At 40.2% G+C, this 23,644-nt stretch overlaps 1 protein-coding gene across 6 annotated transcripts in view; it reads left to right on the top strand.

Annotated features, from left to right (window-relative positions):
- LIMCH1 (LIM and calponin homology domains 1) overlaps positions 1 to 23,644 on the top strand; it is a 341,447-nt gene that overhangs the window by 218,440 nt on the left and 99,363 nt on the right. For all 6 annotated transcript variants that reach the window (XM_033425525.2, XM_033425522.2, XM_004268318.3 and 3 more), the window contains exons 4-6: positions 14,980 to 15,086; positions 20,423 to 20,453; positions 22,431 to 22,541. In XM_033425525.2, the coding sequence (XP_033281416.2) occupies positions 14,980 to 15,086; positions 20,423 to 20,453; positions 22,431 to 22,541 (249 nt within the window). The remainder of the gene's footprint in view (positions 1 to 14,979; positions 15,087 to 20,422; positions 20,454 to 22,430; positions 22,542 to 23,644) is intronic.

Genomic DNA, 23,644 nt, shown 5'->3' with positions numbered 1-23,644 from the left:
GACACACTCTGTAACCTTGGGAAACTACTAAACTTATCTTTTTTTCTTCTGGTAAAATATATATAACACAAAATCTACCACCTTAACCATTTTTAAGCGTACAGTTCGGTAGCATTAAATACATTCACATTATTGTGCAATCATCACCACCATTCGTCTCCAGAACTTTGATATCCCAAACTGAAACTCTGCACCCCTTAAAAAAACTGAACTGATTTTAAACATCGTCTTTCCCCACACCTGTTAAGGTAGACATACTTAGAGCTAGGTTGCTCAAATTAAATATGTTATAAATTGCAAAGTCCCAGACACCTTAGAGGGCCTCGGTACTTTTTGTCCTTTGGTTCCAGCCCCATGGTTACACTTTCAAAACCCTGAGTGTGTAGGAGACGGTCCTTTGCAGATGATTGGTGGCCTCTACATTTCTATGCTCACCCTCCCACCCGGTGATATTTTTTCTCACATATCTTGTTTTGTGAACATAAAGAGCATATGCAACATGTTAACTAACTCTGTTCAGATGCCAAGAATGTGCTAGGTGCTATTTGCGAGAGATAACTTGCCCATTAGATTTATTGTATAAATTAGGCCAAACACTAACTTGGAAAGAAGAAACCAGTATCCATGGAAAATTTATTATTTTGAATATCCTTTTTTTAAAATGTTCCTTGAAGATGAAATGTGGTTTCCACTTGTGCATGATTACAAAGTCGAGAATCTAGAGTTATTTGAAGACAATCTTTTCTCCACACCTTTTTTGAATTACAGAGAAAAAAAAAACTGGAAGAGTAAAGGCGGCCCCAACTTGGGTTAAGAACCCAATATACTTAAAAGAATAAAAGGAGTGGCAGTGATGTTTTCACCAGATTTTTCTTTTTTTCTTCAAATTCCTACTCTGCATACCTCTTCTTCCTTTTCACATATGTTGTAATATCAGCAGAACGCTTTAAGTGAACTTTTCTCCAGCCAGAAAATTAAAAATACTAAAACTCCTTCAGGCTATGGTATATTCTGATGAGTGCAAGAGTTGCTTTTGGTTTTTTACCTTTTGGTATTTCCTGTCTCGCTGACTTTTTCGCCTTCTCAGCAGAGAGGTTGTGACCTTTAAATATGATAGGGGGAATGGTATTTGGATCTATCAATATGGCTCTGGCGTTTGCACACTCATTTGCACTCTAAAAGCCTGTTTCTTTTTCTAATGTCATCCACATGTCTGACCTAGACTATGAAGTACTTTGTTCCTGGGGTCACCTCTAACTAGTAAATCGTTGTCTTAACTTGCAGCCCTGTAAAGACAAATGTGAAATGTATCCTTACTGTGAAGCTTTAAAGGACGCAGGGATGAAGCAGACCCTGGTTTTTTGACTCCTGCTAACCTGGCATGCCTTGGGGGTTGGCATTGCCAGCGCAGGAATTAACGGGAGGGTCTAACCACAGGTTGACAGTTTTAGACTGTGGGCTACAACCTAAGTGTGATGACTGTTTCACTCTTACTTGTGTGTGATGTGAAAGTATAAACCATGCTTCAGTATTTCTGGCTCAGCGTTTCTTAAACTATGTTTTGTGAGATATTAGTTGTACAGTAACAAAAAGGTTCTGAAGTCCATGTGTTTAGGAAATGCTGAGTTAAAATTATGAGTTTCTTAGTAAGGAATTTCTCAGAACTGTTAGTCTAAGCTTTATGAACTCCACGTGGGGCTATTTATGTAGCATTTTCCAAGTTTTATTTGATCCAGAACCCCCTAGGGCATACACTCTAGGGAAAGGATTCTCATACTATTGTGATAAAGAACAAGGTTTATTGCTGTTGGGGGAGGCGGTTGCATTTTTTATTATGGTAAAATATACATAAGATTGATCATTTTAACCATTTATAAGTGTACAATCCAGTGGCATTAAGTGTAATAACACTTCTTTTGCAAACATCACCACTAACCATTTTCAGAACTTTTTCATCATCCCAAACTGTAATTCTGTCCTTGTCAAACAACAGCTCTCCACTCCCCAGAACACCCAGCCCCTAGTAACCTCCATTATACTTTCTGTCTCTTTGAATTTTCCTCTTCTAGGGACCTCATATAAGTGGAATCATATAGTATTTGTTTTTTGATGTCTGGCTTATTTCACTTAGCATAATGCCTTTGGGACTCATCCATGTTGCGCCGTATGTCAGAATTTCCTTCCTTTTTAAGGCTGGATAATGTTCCATTATACGTGTATTCCACATTTTGTTTATCCATTCATTTGTTTATGAACAGATGGTTTGGTTTGTTTCTACCTTTTGGCTACTGTGAGATGAACATTGATGTACAAGTATCTGCTTGAGTCCCTGCTTTCAGTTCTTTCGAGTATTTACCTAGAAGTGGAATTGCTCGTTCGTATTGTAATTCTGTGTTTAGCTTTTTGAGCAGCGGCCAAACTGTTTTCCACAGAAGCTACACTATTTTACATTCCCACCAACAATGCACAAGGGTTCCAGTTTCTCCACATCCTTGCCAACACTTGTTATTTTCTGTGGGGTTTTTTTTTTAATAGCCATTCTGCTTGGTGTAAAGTGGTGTTTCATTATGGTTTAAATTTGCATTTTGTTGTTGTTTGTTTGTTTAATTTCTGATCCAGTTTGGGCTGATCCTAGTGCCATTAACTAACTACACAGTGCACACAATACGCAGCTAGGACAACATCCAAAATGATGTGTACCCTGTTCAGTGAGATGTGTCCAGTGATCACACCCTTGGATGTGGTTAGAATGCCAAGTTGTTATAAAAGTTTCTAGGGCTTCCCTGGTGGCGCAGTGGTTAAGAATCTGCCTGCCAGTGCAGGGGACATGGGTTCGAGCCCTGGTCCGGGAAGATCCCATATGCCGTGGAGCAACTAAGCCAGTGTGCCACAGCTACTGAGCCTGTGCTCTAGGGCCCACGAGCCACAACTACTGAGCCTGTGTGCCACAACTACTGAAGCCCGTGCTCCGCAACAAGAGAAGCCACCGCAATGAGAAGCCCACACACCGCAACAAAGAGTAGCCCCGCTCACCGCACACAGCAACAAGGAACCAAAGCAGCCAAAAATAAATAAATAAAATAAATAAATTAAAAAAAAAAGTTTCTAAAGACTCTTCCAATTCTGCATTTACCCTTCATGAACTAGTACCAAACCCACAGCAGTCCACAGATCACAGTTTGTCTATCACTGCTGTGAGAAACGCAGAAGTTATATTACCTGTCAAATATACGAGTATTATTTAATGAGGTATGATAGATGACTTAAGCAGTTTTATTTTAACATAACTGAAAGCTATTTTTCATTCAGTTCCTAAATACAACTTGTAAATTATGCTGACAAACAATCTGGCAATATGATGTAATAATGTTATTTTGGGTGGGGGGATAGTTTGGTCATGTTTTGGAATCTAGACAGTTTCTCTGAATAGGCTGGCCTCTGAGTTCTGATAGAGCACTGTGGCATTTGACCCTCAAGTAGGCTTGAATGTCAAGTCCTTGAAAAGAGAAGCAACTGCCTTGTAGACAATCATGAGTGTGGAATCCAGAAAGAGAGAGATAAAATCAAGGTGCTGGAACTTTTGGGTCTGGCTCTCTGTTTCTGTAAATGTTCTGAGGCAAGAAGAGCTAGGCTCCAACCGCTGTATTGACGAGTAACTGTGCTTGAAAATGCTCTTCCGACAGAGTTAGTTAGGTAATTGGGGCTTGCTTCATTCTGTGGTTGGTCCTCTTTGGCATCAAGCCTGTTACCTTTGGGAAACTGAGGCAGCGTTGCAGCTTAGTGCAGAGATCCTTTCAAAAGAACATCTTTAAAGGAAAACTAATTTTTTTTTTTTTTTTTACAGTACGCGGGCCTCTCACTGTTGTGGCTTCTCCCGTTGTGGAGCACAGGCTCCGGACGCGCAGGCTCCGGACACGCAGGCTCAGCGGCCATGGCTCACGGGCCCAGCCGCCCCGCGGCATGTGGGATCTTCCCGGACCGGGGCACGAACCCGTGTCCCCTGCATCGGCAGGCGGACTCTCAACCACTGTGCCACCAGGGAAGCCCAGGAAAACTAAATTTGATCAGTTATATTTAGAATGTGAAAGATGGCAGTGGTAATTGTGTATTCTACTCTGTAAAGACTTTGAGAGGAAAATCCAGATCTGGTCCAGTTTTGTGAAGGTAGCCAGTGTTGCTAGTTTTATCTGCCCTGGGCCCCCTTCCTAGGGAATCACATTCTCCTTCTTTTGGAAACGGTTCCAGCCCCTATTCCTCCCCACTGTTGATTAAAATGATTCATGGTCTTGTTCACCCCATCCCATTAGTCACTGTGGAAGGGGACCTGACCCTAGGCAGGCCAATAAGGGTCTTTTCCTTTACCTGGGATGTCTTCAAACTGCAAGTGAAAAAGGGAGTTAGTCCTCTCGGGGGCTGACAACCTTCATGTATGAGATTGGAAACTAGGGGATCCACGTGGAGGAAACCTGGGTGCAGTGAAAGCAAGTAAGCCAACATGCAGAGAGAGTGGATAGGAGATGAAGCAATTCCAGGTTTCAAATACACAAAAGCCCTGGTTTGTAGTTGTTTCAAGGGGTCAGCTGCCCCTCTACCCCCTTGTGGCGGTGATGCACTGGGCTCTGTAATCCATTATGAGCCTAGGTCCATCCGGGCCTCTCTCACTTGCAAATAAGAGTGCCGCTCTTATCATCACACCTTCCTGCCCAAAACACTTAGCACATTGCCTTTCATACCATAAGTATTCAATTAATATGCTTGAATAAATAGAAAAATTAAACTAAAGCTAATAGAGCCTAATTGCTGGCTGTTTGCTCTGCACTCTGACACAGACCCCCATTGACGAAAACATGTTAACAGATTGGCTGCAGATGCTTTGAAATATACAGCTTTATATTCTTTTTAAAAAAGTGTTTAGATACAGAATGTGGGATGGTTGACGTGAAGGGATATAAAACTCTTGGGGGTTAATGACATCTGTCTGTTGATGAAGAAGGTGAGGACATGGCAGAGAGATTTTTAAAAGCAGAGGAGGGGGCTTCCCTGGTGGCGCAGTGGTTGAGAGTCCACCTGCCGATGCAGGGGACACGGGTTTGTGTCCCGGTCCGGGAAGATCCCACAGAGAGATTTTAAAAAGCAGAGGAGTAAAACCCTCTGTAGGGATGGGGAGAAGGGCTGGCCGGGGACGCCAGAAGGATGACCAAGTGGATCCAAGGGGCCCAGTGAGGTGGGAGCTTGTAAATGCCTAGCAGCTCCAGACCCAATAAAGCACCATCATTTCCAGTAGCACTAGAAGCAGAGCATTAGGGATTAGGGCGACCAGTAAATAGCACTCCTCTCCCCCCACCCGCCCCCGCCCCCCCAGCTGAGACATAAACACAGGAATCAGAGGTCAAAACGTCAGCTTTACTTCTCATGAGACAAACCAGAGAGTGTGGGTTTAGAGCTGCAGCCAGGTGGGTTTGCTAATCCTTGCTCCTGAATTAAACAAATTCATCCACCCACTCCTAGCACAGCGGGACAACCACAGGCCTCTCCCACCCCAGAGAAAGGCCCCTTCCTACACGGCAGAGACAGACGGGACGCATGTTTCCACAGAGAGGAAATCCCAAACTGGCTGAGCTGAGCATGCCCCATTCCTTCTCCCAAACCAACCTAGGGGAGGAAGAGTGAGGGGCCAGGAGTGTTGTTCCTCCATGGAGAAACATGAGGAGTGGGCATGACTGATCCCATCTCAAGTAGAGACAAGTGGTGGTGCTTAGCCGCCAAGGCTCATGTCTAAGGCTAACTGTTCCACCTCTGCTGTTTCCTTTTCCTGGTCAGTGTTCCCTAATGGAAAGGCGGAGAACTGGGGCTGTTGAAGGTGCAGGCATTGGAGCCGTTGAATAGACTGGTCTGTACCGAATCAGGAAAGAAAGAAGGCAATGAGAGGAGAGGGAAATGGACTGAGAGGAAAAGGCAGAGTCTGGAGATGAAAGAGCAGGTGTGTGGGAGAGAAGGGAGGAGAAACCTGGGAGGAGAGGGACTCAGACCAAGGAGTAGGATGTTGGAAATGGTGATTCCGCAGGGCAGGTGTGGGTGACGATTATGATCGTGAAATGGAGTGTACGAGTCAAAACTATTGGAATTGAGGACGTCAAAGAACTGTAAAGCCAGGCCGTCGAACAGGTTGCTGTGTAGAATGTAAAGGCACCTAGAATGATGACTGTAGTCGGTGGTAAGCCTGGTGCCGGTGTCCTCCATGACTGTGACAGAAGTAGTGAGCAGGATAGAAGGTGATTATGGTGAAAACTGATGGCTCAAGCCTCACACGTGGTGAGGATTCCTCATGAGGGTGATAATGTCAGTGGTCTGGGCTGGCAAGGAAGCTCTAGGACAAGCAGGGAGCTGTGTTTCTCCTTACCTGCAGCTTTCCTAAAAGAAACAAGCAGCCAACCTTCCTTGGACTCACCGTACCTTTTCTCATAATCTCTTCTCTGCTAAACTTCCCAAAAGTGTCTCTTTGTGTTTTCTCTATTGTTTTTATTCTACACTGATTTCTTAACTTCCTGAAATTATAGGTTTTCGCCCTATAATTGCACTGAAGTTGTCCCCGAAGTCGATAATGTGCTTCTAATCAGAAACTCCATTCATTGATGACTTAACAGTTTTATCCTAATAATAGAAATAAGTACCACAATGGAAAACATTTATTGTGCCAAACACTGTTCTATTCTAAGCACTTGACATACATTTTCTTATTTATTAGCTCCAGGACAGCCCTATGACATTGTGAGTATCCCCGTCTTTATGGTCATTCATTCATTCATTCATTCCATGCGTATTTCTTAAATGTTTACTTACTATATACAAGAGATCATTCTAGGTCATATCTAGGTAAGAAAAAGAGCAGTGCAGAAGCCCTGGCAGGGATCTACTTGGTTTGGTTGAGGACCAGCAAGGAAGGAGCTGTGCCTGGCCGCAGGGGGCGAGGGGTGGTGGGGTCCGAGAGGTAGTGCACAGCGACTCCTGTAGGGCCTTGTAGGCCTTTGTAAGAACTTAGGCTTTCGAAGAGAAAGCTGAGGCAGAGACCATGTAAGCAACTTGCCCAAGGTCATTCAGCCACTAGCTAGCCAACCCAAATATAAGCTCCCAATGAGCTCTGGCTATTGGAAGATGGAATGTTCCAAGCTTAATTTATTATTTCTGTTTCTCACAGACCTCCCCTTCCTCTGTTCTTTAAGATGGTCCCAATGACTGAAAACCTTATCATCAACCAAACCCCCTTCCTTCTCCTCGCCTCTGCTCCTAAATCCACTCGACCGCCAAGCCAACAAGGGGTGCTTTCATCCTCCCCCTTTACTGCCCTTACTGCTTCTGGATCAGTTCAGGCTTTCCACATCTCTCCCTGAGCTCTTGTAATTCTCTCTTAAACGGACCCTCTCCTCCTCCCAGTGGATCTCTCCTGCTGCCACCTGACATGTTCTCCTAAAATAAAGGTCGGCTCCCAGGATTCTTTCTATCCTCCTCAACTGGCCTTGATTCCCCACTGTCTAGAGAACAGTCCAAATCCTTCACAAGCTTCTCACAACTCTCTCAAGCTTACCTCTTAGAACTTTCTTCCCCTCTCCAACCTTACATTCTCTCCCTGGCATCCGCTGTGCTTCTGCTCATTTCCTATCCATAAAGTGGTTTCTTCGCCTTCAAGCAGCCACCCAGCTGCCACCTTCTGGGTCAGGCTTCCCCAGAATTCCCCCAGGCAGAACGAGCAGGTCTCGCCTCTCAGTGGAAGGCCTGGTATCCTCATTAAGTGCTCGTGACAAACTCAAATGCATTGAAAGTCTAGCGAGTGGTGATTGTGACTGGACATTGGCCAATTAATGGAGCCAGGCTGGAAGCCGTACAGGTTAGGAGAGCAACCATGAACACATGGCAGGTACAGGAAATCCCCAAATTCTATTAATTGTAGGGTAATTTCCTAGAGATATTTTGGTAATGTATTCCTTAAGTTCTGAGGTTCATAATTGCACTTCTGTTAAAGGGAGTTTGTTCGCTTCAAATGCAGGAAACCTAACAAAAATCATGTTTTTTTTTCTTTTTTTTTAAGCCTTATATATAGAACAGAAATATAACATTGGTGTTAGTTATCGATTTTCCAAAAAGTCTGGATCTTCTCTGATATGCTTGCAAATCTTTCTGAGATATCCTAATCCTTAAGATTTTTGAAGCAAGTATTTTTTATAGAAAATGTCTTAAAATAATAAATTCACCAGATGTAATCTCAGTTTACATTTTGCTACCTCCACCTGGTCTTTTCATTTATAGAAACTGAAAATTATATGTTGCTTTATATATATATATTGCATTTTAAATACCTGGCAATATAGGCGTCTGGGTTCATTTGAAACCCAAATGAGCGTTACGTTCATTTTCTGTGAACTCCAAATCCATCATCGTGTTGCCCTTTCCCTGTTGGCTGTAAAGGAAATAAAGCTAAGGAGATTGGGTAGAGCCCCCCCCCCCCCCCCCCCCCCCCCCCCCGCCGCCCACTACCTGTCTGGTTTCCCTAGAGAACCACTAAGTGCTGGTGCCTTCCTCAGAGCCAGAAAGCTGCACGCTGTTCCACAGTGGATCAAGGAAAGGGAGAAACCCCTTGCCAGTGGGAAATGACAGCAGAGAAAGGGAAAAGTAGCCAGCAGGTCCTTGCTCGCCTTCTGAAGACAGGAGGGAGAACCTAGATGAGACAGTGATGTGTCTCAGGGGGCTGCACTGGAATGAATTGCTGGCCCACCTTTCTCCTCTCTCACTCCTGCCTTTCCCTCCTGAGGTGCTGCCTTGGGCTAAGGAAGCCTTTTCTATGGCCTCTGGAATCCTCCACCCAACTACAGCCTAGAGCATGGTTGGGCATTTCTTTTCTTAAAAATTAACATCGTTATTGGAGTATAATTGCTTTACAATGGTGTGTTAGTTTCTGCTTTATAACAAAGTGAATCAGCTATCCATATACATATATCCCCACATCCCCTCCCTCTTGCGTCTTCCTCCCACCCTCCCTATCCCACCCCTCTAGGTGGTCACAAAGCACCGAGCTGATCTCCCTGTGCTATGCGGCTGCTTCCCACTAGCTCTCGATTTTACATTTGGTAGTGTATATATATCCATGCCACTCTCTCACTTCGTCCCAGCTTACCCTTCCTCCTCCCCGTGTCCTCAAGTCCATTCTCTACATCTGCGTCTTTATTCCTGTCCTGCCCCTAGGTTCTTCAGAACGATTTTTTTCTTTTTTTTAGATTCCACATATATATCTTAGCATACGGTATTTGTTTTTCTCTTTCTGACTTACTTCACTCTGTATGGCAGACTCTAGGTCCATCCACCTCATGACAAATAACTCAGTTTAGTGTCTTTTTCTGGCTGAGTAATATTCCATTGTATATATGTCCGGCAGGCATTTCTGAATACGCTTTCCTACTGAAATGTTGTTCTGCAAAGCCATTAGTTTCCATAGTGTAATTAGGACTCCCCTTCAAGTACATTTTGGACTAAGTCGGCCTTTCTGACTTGAACTGGGAACCACCATACAAAGACTGTTTCTGTGAGATAATTACAAATGATGACCTACAAGCCGCCATCTTACAAGTGGGCTTTTGGTTCATAGCTTGCACCTAAGTTTGAGGCTGCCTGTATAAAAGTGTCAAGTTGGCAATTTATAACAGTAACTAAACAACAATAATTGCAACTACCCTTTAAAAAACAAATCTCCCATGTAACTGGCAAGGGCTATAAATACACACCATGTCTAGCTTTTTGTAGATGGATAAACTGTTCTTCATCTCACCTTTTATGGTCCCTTCTTGACCTGAGTTGACAATAATGCCATGATAATACATAACTTACATAAAATGAGTACCTGGAAGTTCCCAGACACTGGGCTGTGTTCTTTATGTATAGTTTCTGTAATTCTGACATCCCTATAAGGTTGATGTCACCCCCCACCTCACAGATTAGAAATTCAAGGATCAAGAAGGTTAGGAACCATGGCCAAGGCCGCATAACTAGTACAAGGATGAGGCTGGGATTCTAACTGGAGTCCTCCTGACTCCAAAGCTGTTATGTTATGTTATGTATTCCATGATACATTTGTTCTTCTCCAATTCCATTCCAATCTTTCTTAAACAAACCTCTGTTTATGTGTATCTTGAATAAATCCAGTTATTTGATGGATCATGAAAATTAATCCTGAAGATAAGATGCTTCTAAGTCCTTATTATTTCATCTACTAGAATTTTGTGGGTTTTTTTTTTTCATTCTTCTAAGTATCTAGAATATAGTGCTTAATTTGTTTTAAATATTTACTGAGTACCTACTATATGCCGGTAAAACTCTGGGGGTAGAGACCATCCTGGGCCTTCCTTCATCTTGCCTTTGGAGCGAGAAGGGCAGAGAAGTACCAGGACTTCTTCAGAGAAGAGGCCCCGGGGTGGGGGGCGGGGGGGAAGCTCAGGCCTCAACCCTGGGCCCCCAGGGGATGTTCTCATAAACAGGGGTGGCCCACAAATTAATGAAATGGGAAACCACTGGGCCAAGAACAAGGAGGAGAGAATGCATAGTAGTTAGGTAAACAGGGGTATAAATCCATATATTACTATTAGTCGAGCACGAAATGAACTCTTTTAGGAACTTTATGTTCCCCATCTGTGTTGAATTGAGGCTCATGTTACAGCACTTTCCCATTAGCCAGAAATAGTAACTTTCCATCAGTAGCACTTGAGAATTTACCTTAGGAACTTTGCAGTAGTTGTCTCTGAGGTGACCATTATTTTTTCCTTGAATTTTATGAAACTGGTTTTGCAAGGGAATTCACAATCCTATGGAATTGAATACATGTTTACAAATTTAAAAACCTTTTCTCCAAACTTTTTTTGGAAAGTTTTTAAATGTACAGATGGCATAATGAATACCCGAAAACTGTTCACCTAGAACAGGGCCAGTGGACTACAGCCTGTGGGCCAAATCCAGCCCGATGCCTGCTTGTGTAAATGAAGTGTATAGGGATGCTGACGACTTCCATTCATTTGTGTATTTGTCTGGCTACAATGAAAGAGTTAAGTCATTTTGACAGAGACTACCACAGGTCCACAAAGCAATGTTTACTATCTGGTACTTCACAGGAAAAAACTGCCAACCTTTGAGATATAGATTCACCAATTGTTAATATTTTGCCATATTTGCCTTATTTCTTTCTCCATAACAAGCAGATGTCATTCTCTCTGTCTGTCTCCTGTGCATGCACACACACACACACACACACACACATTTTTTTCTTGAACCATTGGCAATTGTGTTATAGACATGATAACTTATCCCTAAATAATTCATATATTTGCCTAAAAATAAAGGCATTCTCTCATATAACCACAATACCATCATCATCATCATGCCTAAGAAAATTAACATTCATCCAATAATATTATCCAACAACAGTCCACATTTAAACTGGACTTTCATAGCCTTATTTACTTTTCCTTTTTTGGATCTAGGATCCAATCAAAGGTCATACATTACATTACGTCTCCATGTCTCTTTAGCCTCTAATTTTTGTTTTAGCATGACATTGACTTTTTGAAGAGTCCTTTAAAAACTTCTTTTGAAGCCTAAGTCTTAATGAGTTTGCAATACTACCCTAGTAAGAGCTCAATTGAATAGTCATTGTGGTAAATCGGTGTCTTCACTTCTTCTTTGCCAGGTTTTAGAACCAGTTGTGTTGCTTGGCTTCTGAAGCTAAGACACTAAGATGTTAGTTTTGCTTGGAGTTGTAAATGTGGGAAGAACTCAGTGTGAAGAGCAAGGCAGATGGGAATTTGCAGGATGCATTTTAGGTAATTAAAGGCACAGCTTCCCCACCAGCTGTGGTCGCTGCCCCTGTTAGCTCTTGGCTGGTGGCGGGGGTGGGGGTGGGGGTGGGGGGGGCGCTTTTCTCCTGACTGGGGTCTGGCTCCCTTCCAGCATCATTAGATTGCAGCATGGAGCTGGAAGGAGACCTGCCGTTATTTAAATCTTCCAGCCCCAAATGATCAAGCTGGCGACGCAATGCTTCTGTGTTTGCAGTTTGTGTGCTGAAGATAGCGTGGCACTCGGGGCGCATCCGGGAATGCACGTGGGAAGAGCACCTTCTTGCCTTTCTTGAGAATCTGACGTGCCACGGTCTTGTGCCTCTGATGGGACCACATGGTGGGTCACAAGTCTGGTCCTTTTAATGGAGTCCCAAATGATTCCTAGAAAACTCCGGGACCCATCCTTTGCTTTCCTCTGGGTAAGAAACCCTCAGAGCTCCTAGGCCAACCAGAAAGAGAGTTGCATGCCTAGAAAAGACTCACCTGAACCTCTACAAACCTCTGGAGATGGGAGGGAAGATAGAAAAACTCCAAGGAGAACTGGATAATTTTAAAACATGCAAAGTAACTGCAGGAGAGACTGTGAAGGGTATGGATGACTTCAGACTCTTACCAGCTCATGGTCAGTCTACAAGAGGTGTTGTGAAGGACACAGATATTGTGACTGATGGTACTTCTTACCTACTGAAAAATCCAGGGGCACAGGAAAGAAAACATTCTGGGGTGGGCCACCCTCCATGGGGGGAAGTGAGATTTGAGCATCTCCTCATTAGTCTCCCTGTCTCCTGTCTTGTTCCTCTTAAGTCCTTCCTTTACACCCTCTCCCTCCCACCCAGGCCTACCCCCAGCAATCTACTTCTGCTGCAGACCTGGGCATTTACTTCTCAGATCACCACCCCTCTGTGACTTCCATAGCCTGTCTTCCATGGCCTTCAAGGACCCCATGATCAGACCCTGACTCCAAAGCCTCATCTTCCTTTGATACCGGCCTCAGATTTGATGCTTGAATTCCTCATATATGCCACGTTGTTTTGCACCTCCATCCTTTGCTAGTTGTGTGGCCTTAATGATGCTTAATTGTTCTGTGCCTCACACTGTTCATCTGTAAAATGAGGATGATAATAGTACCTACCTCATAACGTTGTGCAGGGATTAAGTGAGCTAATATATGTAAAATTCTTGGAAGAATGCTTGGCATATAATAAGGGCTAAGTAAACATTAGCAATTTATTGCTATTGCTATTTTGAACCTGGATGTATTATCTTTTTATTGCTGCGTAAAAAATTACTGTAAACTTAGCATCTTCAGTCAACACCCACTGATTATCTTAGTTTCTGTAATCAGAAGTATGGACATGGTGTGACTGAATACTTTGCTCACAGCGCTGAAATTGGGGTGTTGGCAGGGGCTGAAGTCCAAGCTGAGCTTCTTCCAAGCCTCTTCCAAGCTCATGTTGTTATTGACAGAAGGCATCTCCTTGAAGCTATAGAACTCATGGTCAGCAGGAACTCTGACTTCACCTTCTTTGAAAAGCTCCCCTGATTAGGTCAGGCGCAATCAGGTCATCTTTCTTTTGATCAACTCAAAAGAGTGATATCCCATCTCATGCACAGGTTCCACTGGCACTCAAGGGGAGGTGATTATACAGGGTGTGTCCGTCAGTGGGTGAGATCCTTGGGGACCATCTTAGAATCCTACCTACACACTGGTCATTGGGAAGTACTATGATTTTTGTTCGCTTAGTTAAATTGCACTTGGGTGAATATATGATTTATTTACCACCACCATTATTTCAGATTTTTGTAGCATCTTTCTAGAGCATTTAGATGGATTCACATTGATCTGCATCCTGGAACCAGCCTTCATCTTTCCTTTCCTGTAGTTTGAACTACCTGATGGGACCAGTTAGCTCATCAGAAGTCTTTTAGGAAGAGGATAATTGGAGACTTATAACTGATGAACCTGCTGCTAACATCCTAGAGTTCCAAAAGTATGACTCACAATTTGCAATTCCTTCCAGAGCCATTTATTTATTCTTAATGACTCCCAACAGATGAAGACCAGAACCCTCCTCAGCTGTCGATTGTGTCTGCTACTCTGCCAGGTCAAAGTAAACTTGTACCTGCTAGAGAAATTTGTCACCATGAGGAGGGTCTTTGACATTATATTCAAAAGATTTCCTTGCCCCCTCATTTTTCCCTTTCCAATTAAGTCTAGATTTCCCCACCCCATTTAATTCAGTTTATAAGTCCACAAAGAGGTATTACTGGTCAAAACCCATTGATAAAGGATGTATTTTAAAAATTTTTTATTGGAATATAGTTGATTTACGATGTTGTATTAGTTTCAGGTGTACAGCAAAGTGAATCAGTTATACACATACATATATCTATTCTTTTTTAGATTCTTTTCCCATATAGGCCATTACAGAGTATTGAGTAGAGTTCCCTGTGCTATACAGTAGGTCTTTATTAGTTATATATTTTATTTTATATATAGTAGTGTGTATATGTCAATCCCAACCTCCCAATTTATCCCTCCCCCGCCCTTACCCCTGGTAACTATAAGTTTGTTTTCTACAAACTGTATTTCTGTTTTGTAGATAAGTTCATTTGTACCCTTTTTTTAGATAAGGATATATTTTTGAAGATCAATTGAAAAGAAAAACTTGTTGAAGATGACACTTGGGTAGTAAAACCTATTTAAAAATATATATATATATCCATTTTGAACCAGATTCTAGGCAATAAGACATGGACAAAACTTTGAAGCAATAGGGAATTCATGGGTTTTTGAGTACTATTTCCCCCAAATTGCTAATTTCTACTTTCCAATGGCATTTAACTTACAGTTTTATACAAATGTGAAAAGATAAAGGGAAAAAAATGAATTTGACATAGCTGCAGGTTTAGAAGTTTGAAGTGTCTATTTATTCCAGCATTTCCTAAAGAGGTATGATTTTATTATCCAACAGGCCATGACTCACACCTGACTCTCACTGCCTTAATGACTGACATCCCTCCAGTAATTTGGACTATTAAAGAAGAAAGGCTGGTTCATAAAATAATATAAAATAATATAGACTTGGATTTCTTTTCTTCCTTCTAGGACAATATCATATTATTCTTGAGAGGTTGTAAAGAGCTCGGCCTTAAAGAATCTCAACTTTTTGACCCGAGTGACCTACAGGATACGTCCAACAGAGTAACAGTCAAGTAAGTAATGCATGATTTATGTTCAAGGGAAACCCATTTATGGTTTGATTTGCAGTTTTGTGATGATGATGTAAGGTCTAAGAGGCAGAGAATTGGGCATGCCTAATAAAATTAAAATGTGGAGGTAAAAACCTAGCTTTCAAAATAAACCACATTGGCCTTCCCTTGTGTATAGCTTTCATTCTGATCAAACATAATTTTTTGAAATGCAAAAATCATGTACATAGAGTTAGAATTTTAGAGAAAGGGAAGAAAATGTTAAGTGAAACTTACCAGAGGGAGAGGCAAGGGAGAAATATGCACAAATCTGTTTGGGTTAGACAAAAAGCTTTTATTGGCTCCAGTTGGGCATATGAATAGGCTCCTGGAAGACTGCAAACTCCTAAACAGATTTGAACTCTGTTTATTATGCAAAGAAGTCAATAGATTATGGAAAAATCTATTCTTCATTTACACTTGTAACTGTTTTCTCATATGTGTCAGTGATCAAGTTCTTTGAAGATGGATCATTGGCCATTTGGCTATTGTTGACTGTATCTACTCAGTGAGCCATGTTTGGGGCCAAAGAATTCTTGGGAAAGAATGTTATAGTAAAAGAAAAGGCAATGTGCTTCTCTATGAAGAAATAGCTCATGAGCAGAGTAATGAGATGAAAAGTCCTTTTGAGATGGTAGAGATAACTTTCCTGTAGTTTAAAAGTTCTTTAGACTCTACCAAATTCAGATAAAACCTTTTTGAAATTAGTCAAACAGTATTTGGCATTAATATGCTTTAATAATAAGCTTGATTACATAGATAGCATCTTTGGACTGGCTATACTTCTCCTTTTGATTACTTTTGGGTCATTTTATCATAGAAGGACAGAAAAGAGAAAGAAACCAAAATTCAGAGCTGTTAATTTTTTGCTATTTGCCGATACTGGCTTTTTCTTAATGATGGGGAAAAATAATTGAAACTACTAAATGAAATCAAGTTGGAGTTCATATTGGATTTTATGATTTTGGGATTTTATGATTTATGACTGGGAATAAGGGAGAGTCAGCCATGATTGATTATGTAAAAAGCACTTCTCTGTTGTCAATGTGCCTTTCCTTTTTTGAAGTACAATTAACTACACCATTATATTAGTTTTAGGTGTGCAACGTAATGATTTAATATTTGTATATATTGCAAAATGTTTACCACAATAAGTCTAGCTAACATCTGTCACCATATAAAGTTTATTTTTCTTGTGATGAGAACTTTTAAGATCTACTCTCTTAGCAATTTCTTAGCAACTTACAAATATGCAATACAGTGTTATTAACTATAGTTGTCATGCTGTATATTACATCCCCATGACTTATTTATTTTATAACTGGAAGTTTGTACCTTTTGACCTCTCTTTAATACTTCTCATGGAAAATTTTTACTTAAGTGTAAAAAGAACAGAATAAAAATTATGATATTTGAATATGTAAACCACCATAAACCTCATTTTAGTCCTCACATGCTCCATTTATTTCTGTACCTAAATCCAGCCTCTATAAATCATTATTCATTTTAGGAAATTGTTTCAGGTTCTGCCTCATCTCACATTCATAGTTTCACCTGGGTGGCAAGTGACCAGAAACAATAGTAACTGTGTGACATGGTAGGTAATCATTTGTTACACACACATTGATTAGAGTGTGAAGGAAAGTTCACTTTGACACTGTTGGCAGCTGCATTCATTTTTTTTTAAGAGTCACTTTAAATCAATATGTTACTAAACCAGGAGGCTTCTGAGACTGATTGGTTTTAGAAATTCAGAACTCGTATCACTTTACTGCTTTTCTACAAAACCGTGAGCATTGGGAAATCTCAGGTCTACCTCTACATCTGCTATCCCCAGGTCTATAATCCTAGGCAAGCTCCCTTGCTTCAGTAGGGCTCTGTGTCTTCATCTATAAAATGGAATTGGACAGAATGTTCTTGTGTGTGTGTGTGTGTGTGTGTGTGTGTGTGTGTGTGTGTGTGTGTGGTATTCATCCTGAAGAATGTTCCATGTGCACTTGAAAAGAATGTGTATTCTGCTGCTTTTGGTTGTAATGTTCTGTATATATCTAATAAGTCCATCTTATATGTCATTTGAAACTAATGTTTTATTATTGATTTTCTGTCTGGATGATCTGTCCATTGATTTAAGTAGGTATTAAAGTCCCGTACTACTATTGTATTACTGTCAGTTTCTCCTTTTATTTCAGTAAATGTTTACATTATGTATTTAGGTGCTCCTTTCTCCCTCTCTTCTCCTTCCCAGACCCCAATAATGAGAATGTTAGCATGTTTGATGTTGGACAGAATGTTCTTTCAGGTATGATTCTAGCTAAAGCTTTCTCAGTGCAGATCTGGGAAGATGGTTCAACCAACTTCTAAAGAAAGCGACTTTAGTTCAAAGGCACAGAAAGCAACCTAAAGGAAAAAAAGTCACTTAGACCAGTGGCACACAGACAGTCACTTCTCAATTACTGGACAATCTTCCCCTTCTCCTCTTCTTTTCTCTGTTCTTTTTCTCTTTCTCTCTGCTTCTTTTCTCTGTCTCTTTCTCTTCCCTATGCTTCCCTTCCCTTCTTTATCATACCTTTCCATCTGTCTCCCATTTTTGCATTTCTTCTCCTCATTTTCTTCCCTTTTAAGTTTTTCCTTCACTTGAGATTATTATTTTCGTTAAGCAATACTTGCCCATCGCCTTCCCCTATGTCATTTTTCATTAATTCAACAAAGATTTACTGAGCGGCTACTATGTGTCTGATACTTTCCAGTCACTAGAGAACAGGCCCCCCCGTTCACAGGGAATTTATACCCTGTGTCAAGAAATGGGAAGTAAATAAGTAAATTTTTAAAAATTGCAGGGAGTGATAAGTGCTGAAAAGAAAAGAAAATAATAATAAAATAGATGGTGTAAAAGATAGTGACCATGGCAATATATACATATATCAAATCACTGTGTTGCATACCTTAAACTTATATAACGTTTTATATCAATTATATCTCAGTCAAACGGGGGGAAATAAAAAAGAAAGGTGGTCAAGAATGGTCTCTCTAAAGACGTGGCATTTCAGCTGAGGGCTGAGACATGAATGGGAAGCAAGAGCCAGACATGCTAAGATCTATAGGGTATTCAGGGCAGAGGAATCAGGTAGAAAGACTGGGAAGAGAAACAAACTTGATGTCTAGAAAGAGAAAGAAGAGTGGCCAGCCAGTGTGGTAGAAGGGTAATGAGCAAGGACGAGCGTGGTGGGAGGGGTGGTCCACAAGTGTTGTAGGTTGTTGAATTTGGCATAATTATGGAGAAAACATTTTTATTTCACTGTATGAATATTTAGAAGCACATAAAGAACTTTATATTAAAAATTATGCCACAAATTCATCTCTGGTACTTAGAAAATCTTTTCTAGTATTAGGGAAGATTGGGGCATGGAATGAGCTATCTGCTTCACAATTTTCTGTAAGTGATGCTGGTTTAACTTGGCACTGTCCAGGGGACATTTGCAACATATGTAGATTTCATAGCTATGGGAGATGAAAGTAGAACTGCTATATTTTTCTGCTTTCCCCTCTGAAAGTTGAGCCAAACATTAGCAGAGATGGAGAACCCCCTACTGACACCAATTAATAGTGGAAGCAGTAGGTAGAGGGGTAGATCCCAAAGAGGAAATTTTGATGCTTTTTGAAATTGTCTTTTGAAAAATACTCTTTAGATTAGCTTTCATTGTGGGTAATTTTTCTTCTTATTATTTTTTTTTTGAGAAGTAACTTGAGTAGACTATAAAGAAAGAAAGAGGGAAAACTGCAAATGATTACTCTGTGTGTAATTTCGTGAACTCTACTGTAATGGGTGCCAGACGACCTTGATGGGACATGAAAACATAATCCAGAAGGGCATGCAGCAAGTATCATTCCAGGGAATCGCAGCAATTGGATGAAAATGAGGAAAGCCTTTGGATTGCTCCCGAGGATGTCTCTGAACAATGTGGGAGCATTTTCACGTAATTGGTTGTTACGTGGAAGTCATTCAAACAAATATTTTGTGAGCTCCTACTGTGTGCCAAGCGTGCTTCTTTTTTAGAACTGGGTCACAGTTTTAGTCAAAAAACAGTCATTGGCAGTGCAGAAAAAGTCTTATGTTCCCTGTTCTTAAGTTGTTTTTCACAAAAATTTCAAATCTTCTATAGATTTTTGTTTTCATCTGGTTTTGCTGCTATTACTGTTGTTAAATTATTTTAAATCCTAGCAAATATCTAAGCAGATAATGACAAATCTTTCTTTCTGTTAATAGGGGGAAATATGAAAACATGTTCTTAATCAAATCCAAATTGGACCACTGCTTCTTACAGTCTAAGTCTCTGTTGATGGTTTATCTCCTTAGTATAGACTAGATTAGTATAGACTATAGACTACATTGTTTTCTAGTCCCTCAAGTCTCAATTGACTTAAAATTGTGCATCTATTCATTAATATGTACTTTGGGTCAGAGTATGCAGCAATAAGGTAACTGGGATCTAAATATCTGGAAGAATTCTTTTTTATATAATAGAATTATATTCTCCCTCCCCAGCACCCCCCCCCCCCACTGAAGTTCTGTGGAAAAAAGAAGCGTAGCATTTATTTTCCTAGTATTTATTTGTTGACATGTTAAAGAAACTTTGAAATAATTTGGGAGAAATTTTTATATTTCACTGTATGAATATGTAGAAAGTACCACCAAGTAGCTTTTTTTGTTTATAGTTTGAGAATAAACATTTATGTAAAGAATGCATGTGTGTATATTGGAACATAGCATGCATATTTTCTTGCTCATGGCTAATTCCCCAGCACTGATTTATGTCCATAGCAGAAAAGAACAAGTATTAGGATAGCATTGCCTCTTTTACATATATTTTCAGGTCTCTTTAATTAGGTAAGGTTTTAGAACTTCTTTAAAAGTACTTGTATAAAGAAGATTTTGGAAGTGCAGTCAGATTTCAATTTGACAGTGATATATAACCAAGGCAAAATTTTACTTTTACAGTTAAGCTTTGATTATACAAATATAAACAGTGGTAGTTTTAAATGGAATTCTTCATTTTCCAGATGTTACAAAGCATTCATCCTTCCATGGTGCACTATGGAACTTTAATTCCACCTTATCCTTCTGTATTTTGTTTTCTAAGTAATTTTATTTAGTACCTGAAATCACTAATCATAGACCTTAAAAGTAATATATTCTGCTGATTTCATTATATATGTTAGCTTTCAAATACATCTTAAAGGTGTTGAAGGGAAGATCACAGTGAAGAAACTGATCATATTTTCTTTTCCTTTCTCCAAACTAGGAGCCTTGATTATAGCAGGAAGCTGAAAAATGTAAGTGTTTTAATTTCACTTTCCAAACTTTTTTCCTTCTAACTTTGATGGTTCAAGTGTAAAATTTAGCTCATAAGTTCAATGCCTCTCGAATGCCTTGCTAGAAAGAATCTTTCTTAGGAAACAATAGATAGACTAATTAATGACTCTGATAGAAATAAAAATGGTAGATTTTGCGGGGAGGGGTGGTCTCTTTAATTAGATAAGGGCTTAGTCCAGAAATAAATAAATGAAAGCTTGCACTCCATTTGTAATTTGGTTTCTTAAACACAGAATGATCTGTTTTAGCACTAACATTACTTCCTTGCCATTGGTAGGCACAGATGGGATTATTAAATTAAGCAGTTGGGCAGGTTGTTTTGGGGAAAAGATTAGCATAATATAAATAGTGTTGACTGTTGTGGGCCTGTACCTTTTGTGGTTTTTTTCCTATTAATCTTTTGAGTTTTTATTAGTACCTTCCAAAATCAACTTTTTAGAGTTAGATCTTATTTTCCAAGGCAAGTATGTTAGTGCTCTTTTATTTTAAGTTTAAATTGAAGAATGTAAGAAATGACCTTCTGTATATAAAATTTTTAAATTGGCTGTGACCCTCCCCTTTTAAAGAAATTTTCAGGGTGCTATTATATTTGATTGACATTCTCATTCTTATCTTCTTTTTCTTCCTCTATAAAACCAGGGATATTTGACATTTTTCATCATACAATTTTAAACAGAAACCCCATAATCTAAAACACAACACAGTTCTATCTGCCGTTTTCCTATTACACTTTTCAAGAGAGCCTCATACTCTTAGCACACATTAGTTATTTTATGGCTCGAGTTCATGTCCTGACATTCGCAATTTTCTGCTCTCTGGAAAGTTATTTGTAAGCAATCAGTTTAAAAAGAATTTCTGGAAGTTTTGAAGTATTCCTAAAGTCACCTTTTCCCACAGAGGTAGAAAACCAGATCACATCCTAGCAATGATGCACATAACCATATCTTGGGCCTGTTGCCATCGGAAGCATGTATACATATCACATTGTCCAAAGCATTTTCTGGCCAAGTAGAGGGAGGTACGATAAATACTTCCCAGCCTAGTTGAAGCAATAAGACCAAATGTGAAAACAAAATAATAGTCTTAGCTTTTCCATAGGCTTCAGATCCCAATAATTCAATTTTAAGGAGCTCATCTTCAGCTGACCCCTGTTGGGTTCTGTGGGAAAGTCAATGGAAAGAGCCTTTGCTTTTGCGGACAGTTTCTTTGGAAAGACAGAACAAAATGTTAACCTAGGACTGTAGCTTCAGACCAGTGACTATTCATAGACATTCTTAAACATCCAAGGTTGTTAATTGGCAGTAGTCTTGACCAGGCTAAACATTTCCCATCTCAGATTAATAGGAATCTAACCGTACCCCCAGAACTAGGTCTCTGCAGATTGCATTCTTCATTACATTGCTGTCTTCTGACTTTAATTAGATATATTTTGTTGATCTTGTGCTGGAAACCACTAATTAACCTTTATCACTCCTCTGAAAAATGTTTGCCAGCGGTCTTAGCAGAACCTCTGTGCCCACAAGTAGAAATTATGGGCCTTTAAAAGCACCTCTCTCAAAAGGGATTGACAACCTGTTCCATTGCTGGTCTGGGGAAAGACTCCAGAGTTTCTGAAAAATTTTGCTTCCTGGTTTTGAAGCCTTCATGACATGAAAATAATTTTGGAGGATTTATTTTTCCTCCTTGCTGTCTTATAGATCACATTCTCACAACCAGATTCTTCCTAAAACTGGTTATTTTAACTACTGAATCGTGTTTGTGTTGACCGATGCAACATCAGGTCCTTATTAAAATGATTTTACCTAGAATGGATACCTCATGGATGGTGGGCTTTGTAAATTAATGTTACACATTCTCTCCTCCTGCTTTCCTGTTAGGGAAGCATTACTGATTCTTTAGTTTAAAAGTAATTCTTTGTGCGTGGTTCTCTTTCCCAGGTACTAGTGACTATTTACTGGCTGGGCAAAGCAGCGAATAGCTGTGCATCTTACAGCGGGACAACGCTAAACCTGAAGGAGTTCGAAGGCTTGCTGGCTCAGATGAGGAAGGTAACTTGACTTTTCTTCTTCATCCCATGACGTTCAGACAAGGTGGGAAAGCAACACATTTGCTTGTTTTTAAGATCTTTACAGTTTCACGTGGTAAAATTGCACAGGCCAAATATGTCGTGCACTCAAGGAAATGACCGCTTGTCTTACCAATGCCATCTTTGCCTCATACACCCACGCCTACCTGAACTTTTATTCCCTTCTGAGAATGGGAGATCTGAGCTTTATCCAATTTTAATTCCAAAAGAGAAAGTTCAATCCGTCCGTATATGACTTTAGATACCAAAGAGCTCAGTGCTTATTTTCTTGGGGGAATAACTCCTGAATTAAACAATACAGCATTATACAAAAATGAAGACTTGCTCTGCACTTTCATCCTAAAGGTCATTTTGCTTACCCATCAGGGCCTTGGTGTGGGTGAAGTAACATTAGCCAAGTTCTTGCCTGGGTACCCACTCCGGATGGGCTCTGAAAAATTAGAAGCATTCTCTTCAAAGATGCATATTTTATGACCATTGCATTTGAATGACCTGGAAATTTGGAAAACATGTTTTGTAATAGTCAAGGCTTTATTTGTGTATTTAATTATGGGAAAGACTGACCTAAGGTAGGAATTTGTCCAAGAAACAGTGCAGTGTTTTTTGTGTGGCTGCCTATGTGTTCCTTTTTAGGATTCAGCAGTGTACCTTAACTCACCCAAAGTACTAGCATACAGTATTCCCCGGGAGCAGCCTCACCCAACAGGCCTTAGTGAACAGGTAAGGCTCATTTGTAATCAGTAACGTCCATGGGTTTTGGATAAGACCCATAGTGCAGCATATATAATTAAGACCTTCTTCTTCCTCTTTTCTCTAACATGCAAATTAAATGCACCAATGAGACCTCGTTGAGAGACATTCTGTATTTTACGGATTTTCTTTTAATACTGAAAGCAAGAATTTGCTCCAACTTTCTAATGATTTATTCTTTTTTTCCTTAAAGCTAATAGTTCTAATAATTCTTTGCATTTGGCTAGAACCAGGCCGGCTCATATATGTATAAATGGACAAAGCTTTCATATTAGTCATAACACATATAAACAAAGTCCTTGAAGCTAAATTCCT

This window comes from Orcinus orca, chromosome 4 (genome assembly GCF_937001465.1).
Source record: "Orcinus orca chromosome 4, mOrcOrc1.1, whole genome shotgun sequence".
Taxonomy (NCBI): domain Eukaryota; kingdom Metazoa; phylum Chordata; class Mammalia; order Artiodactyla; family Delphinidae; genus Orcinus; species Orcinus orca.
The sequence above is the reverse complement of the archived record's forward strand: the minus strand, read 5'-3'. Positions and strand labels throughout refer to the sequence as shown.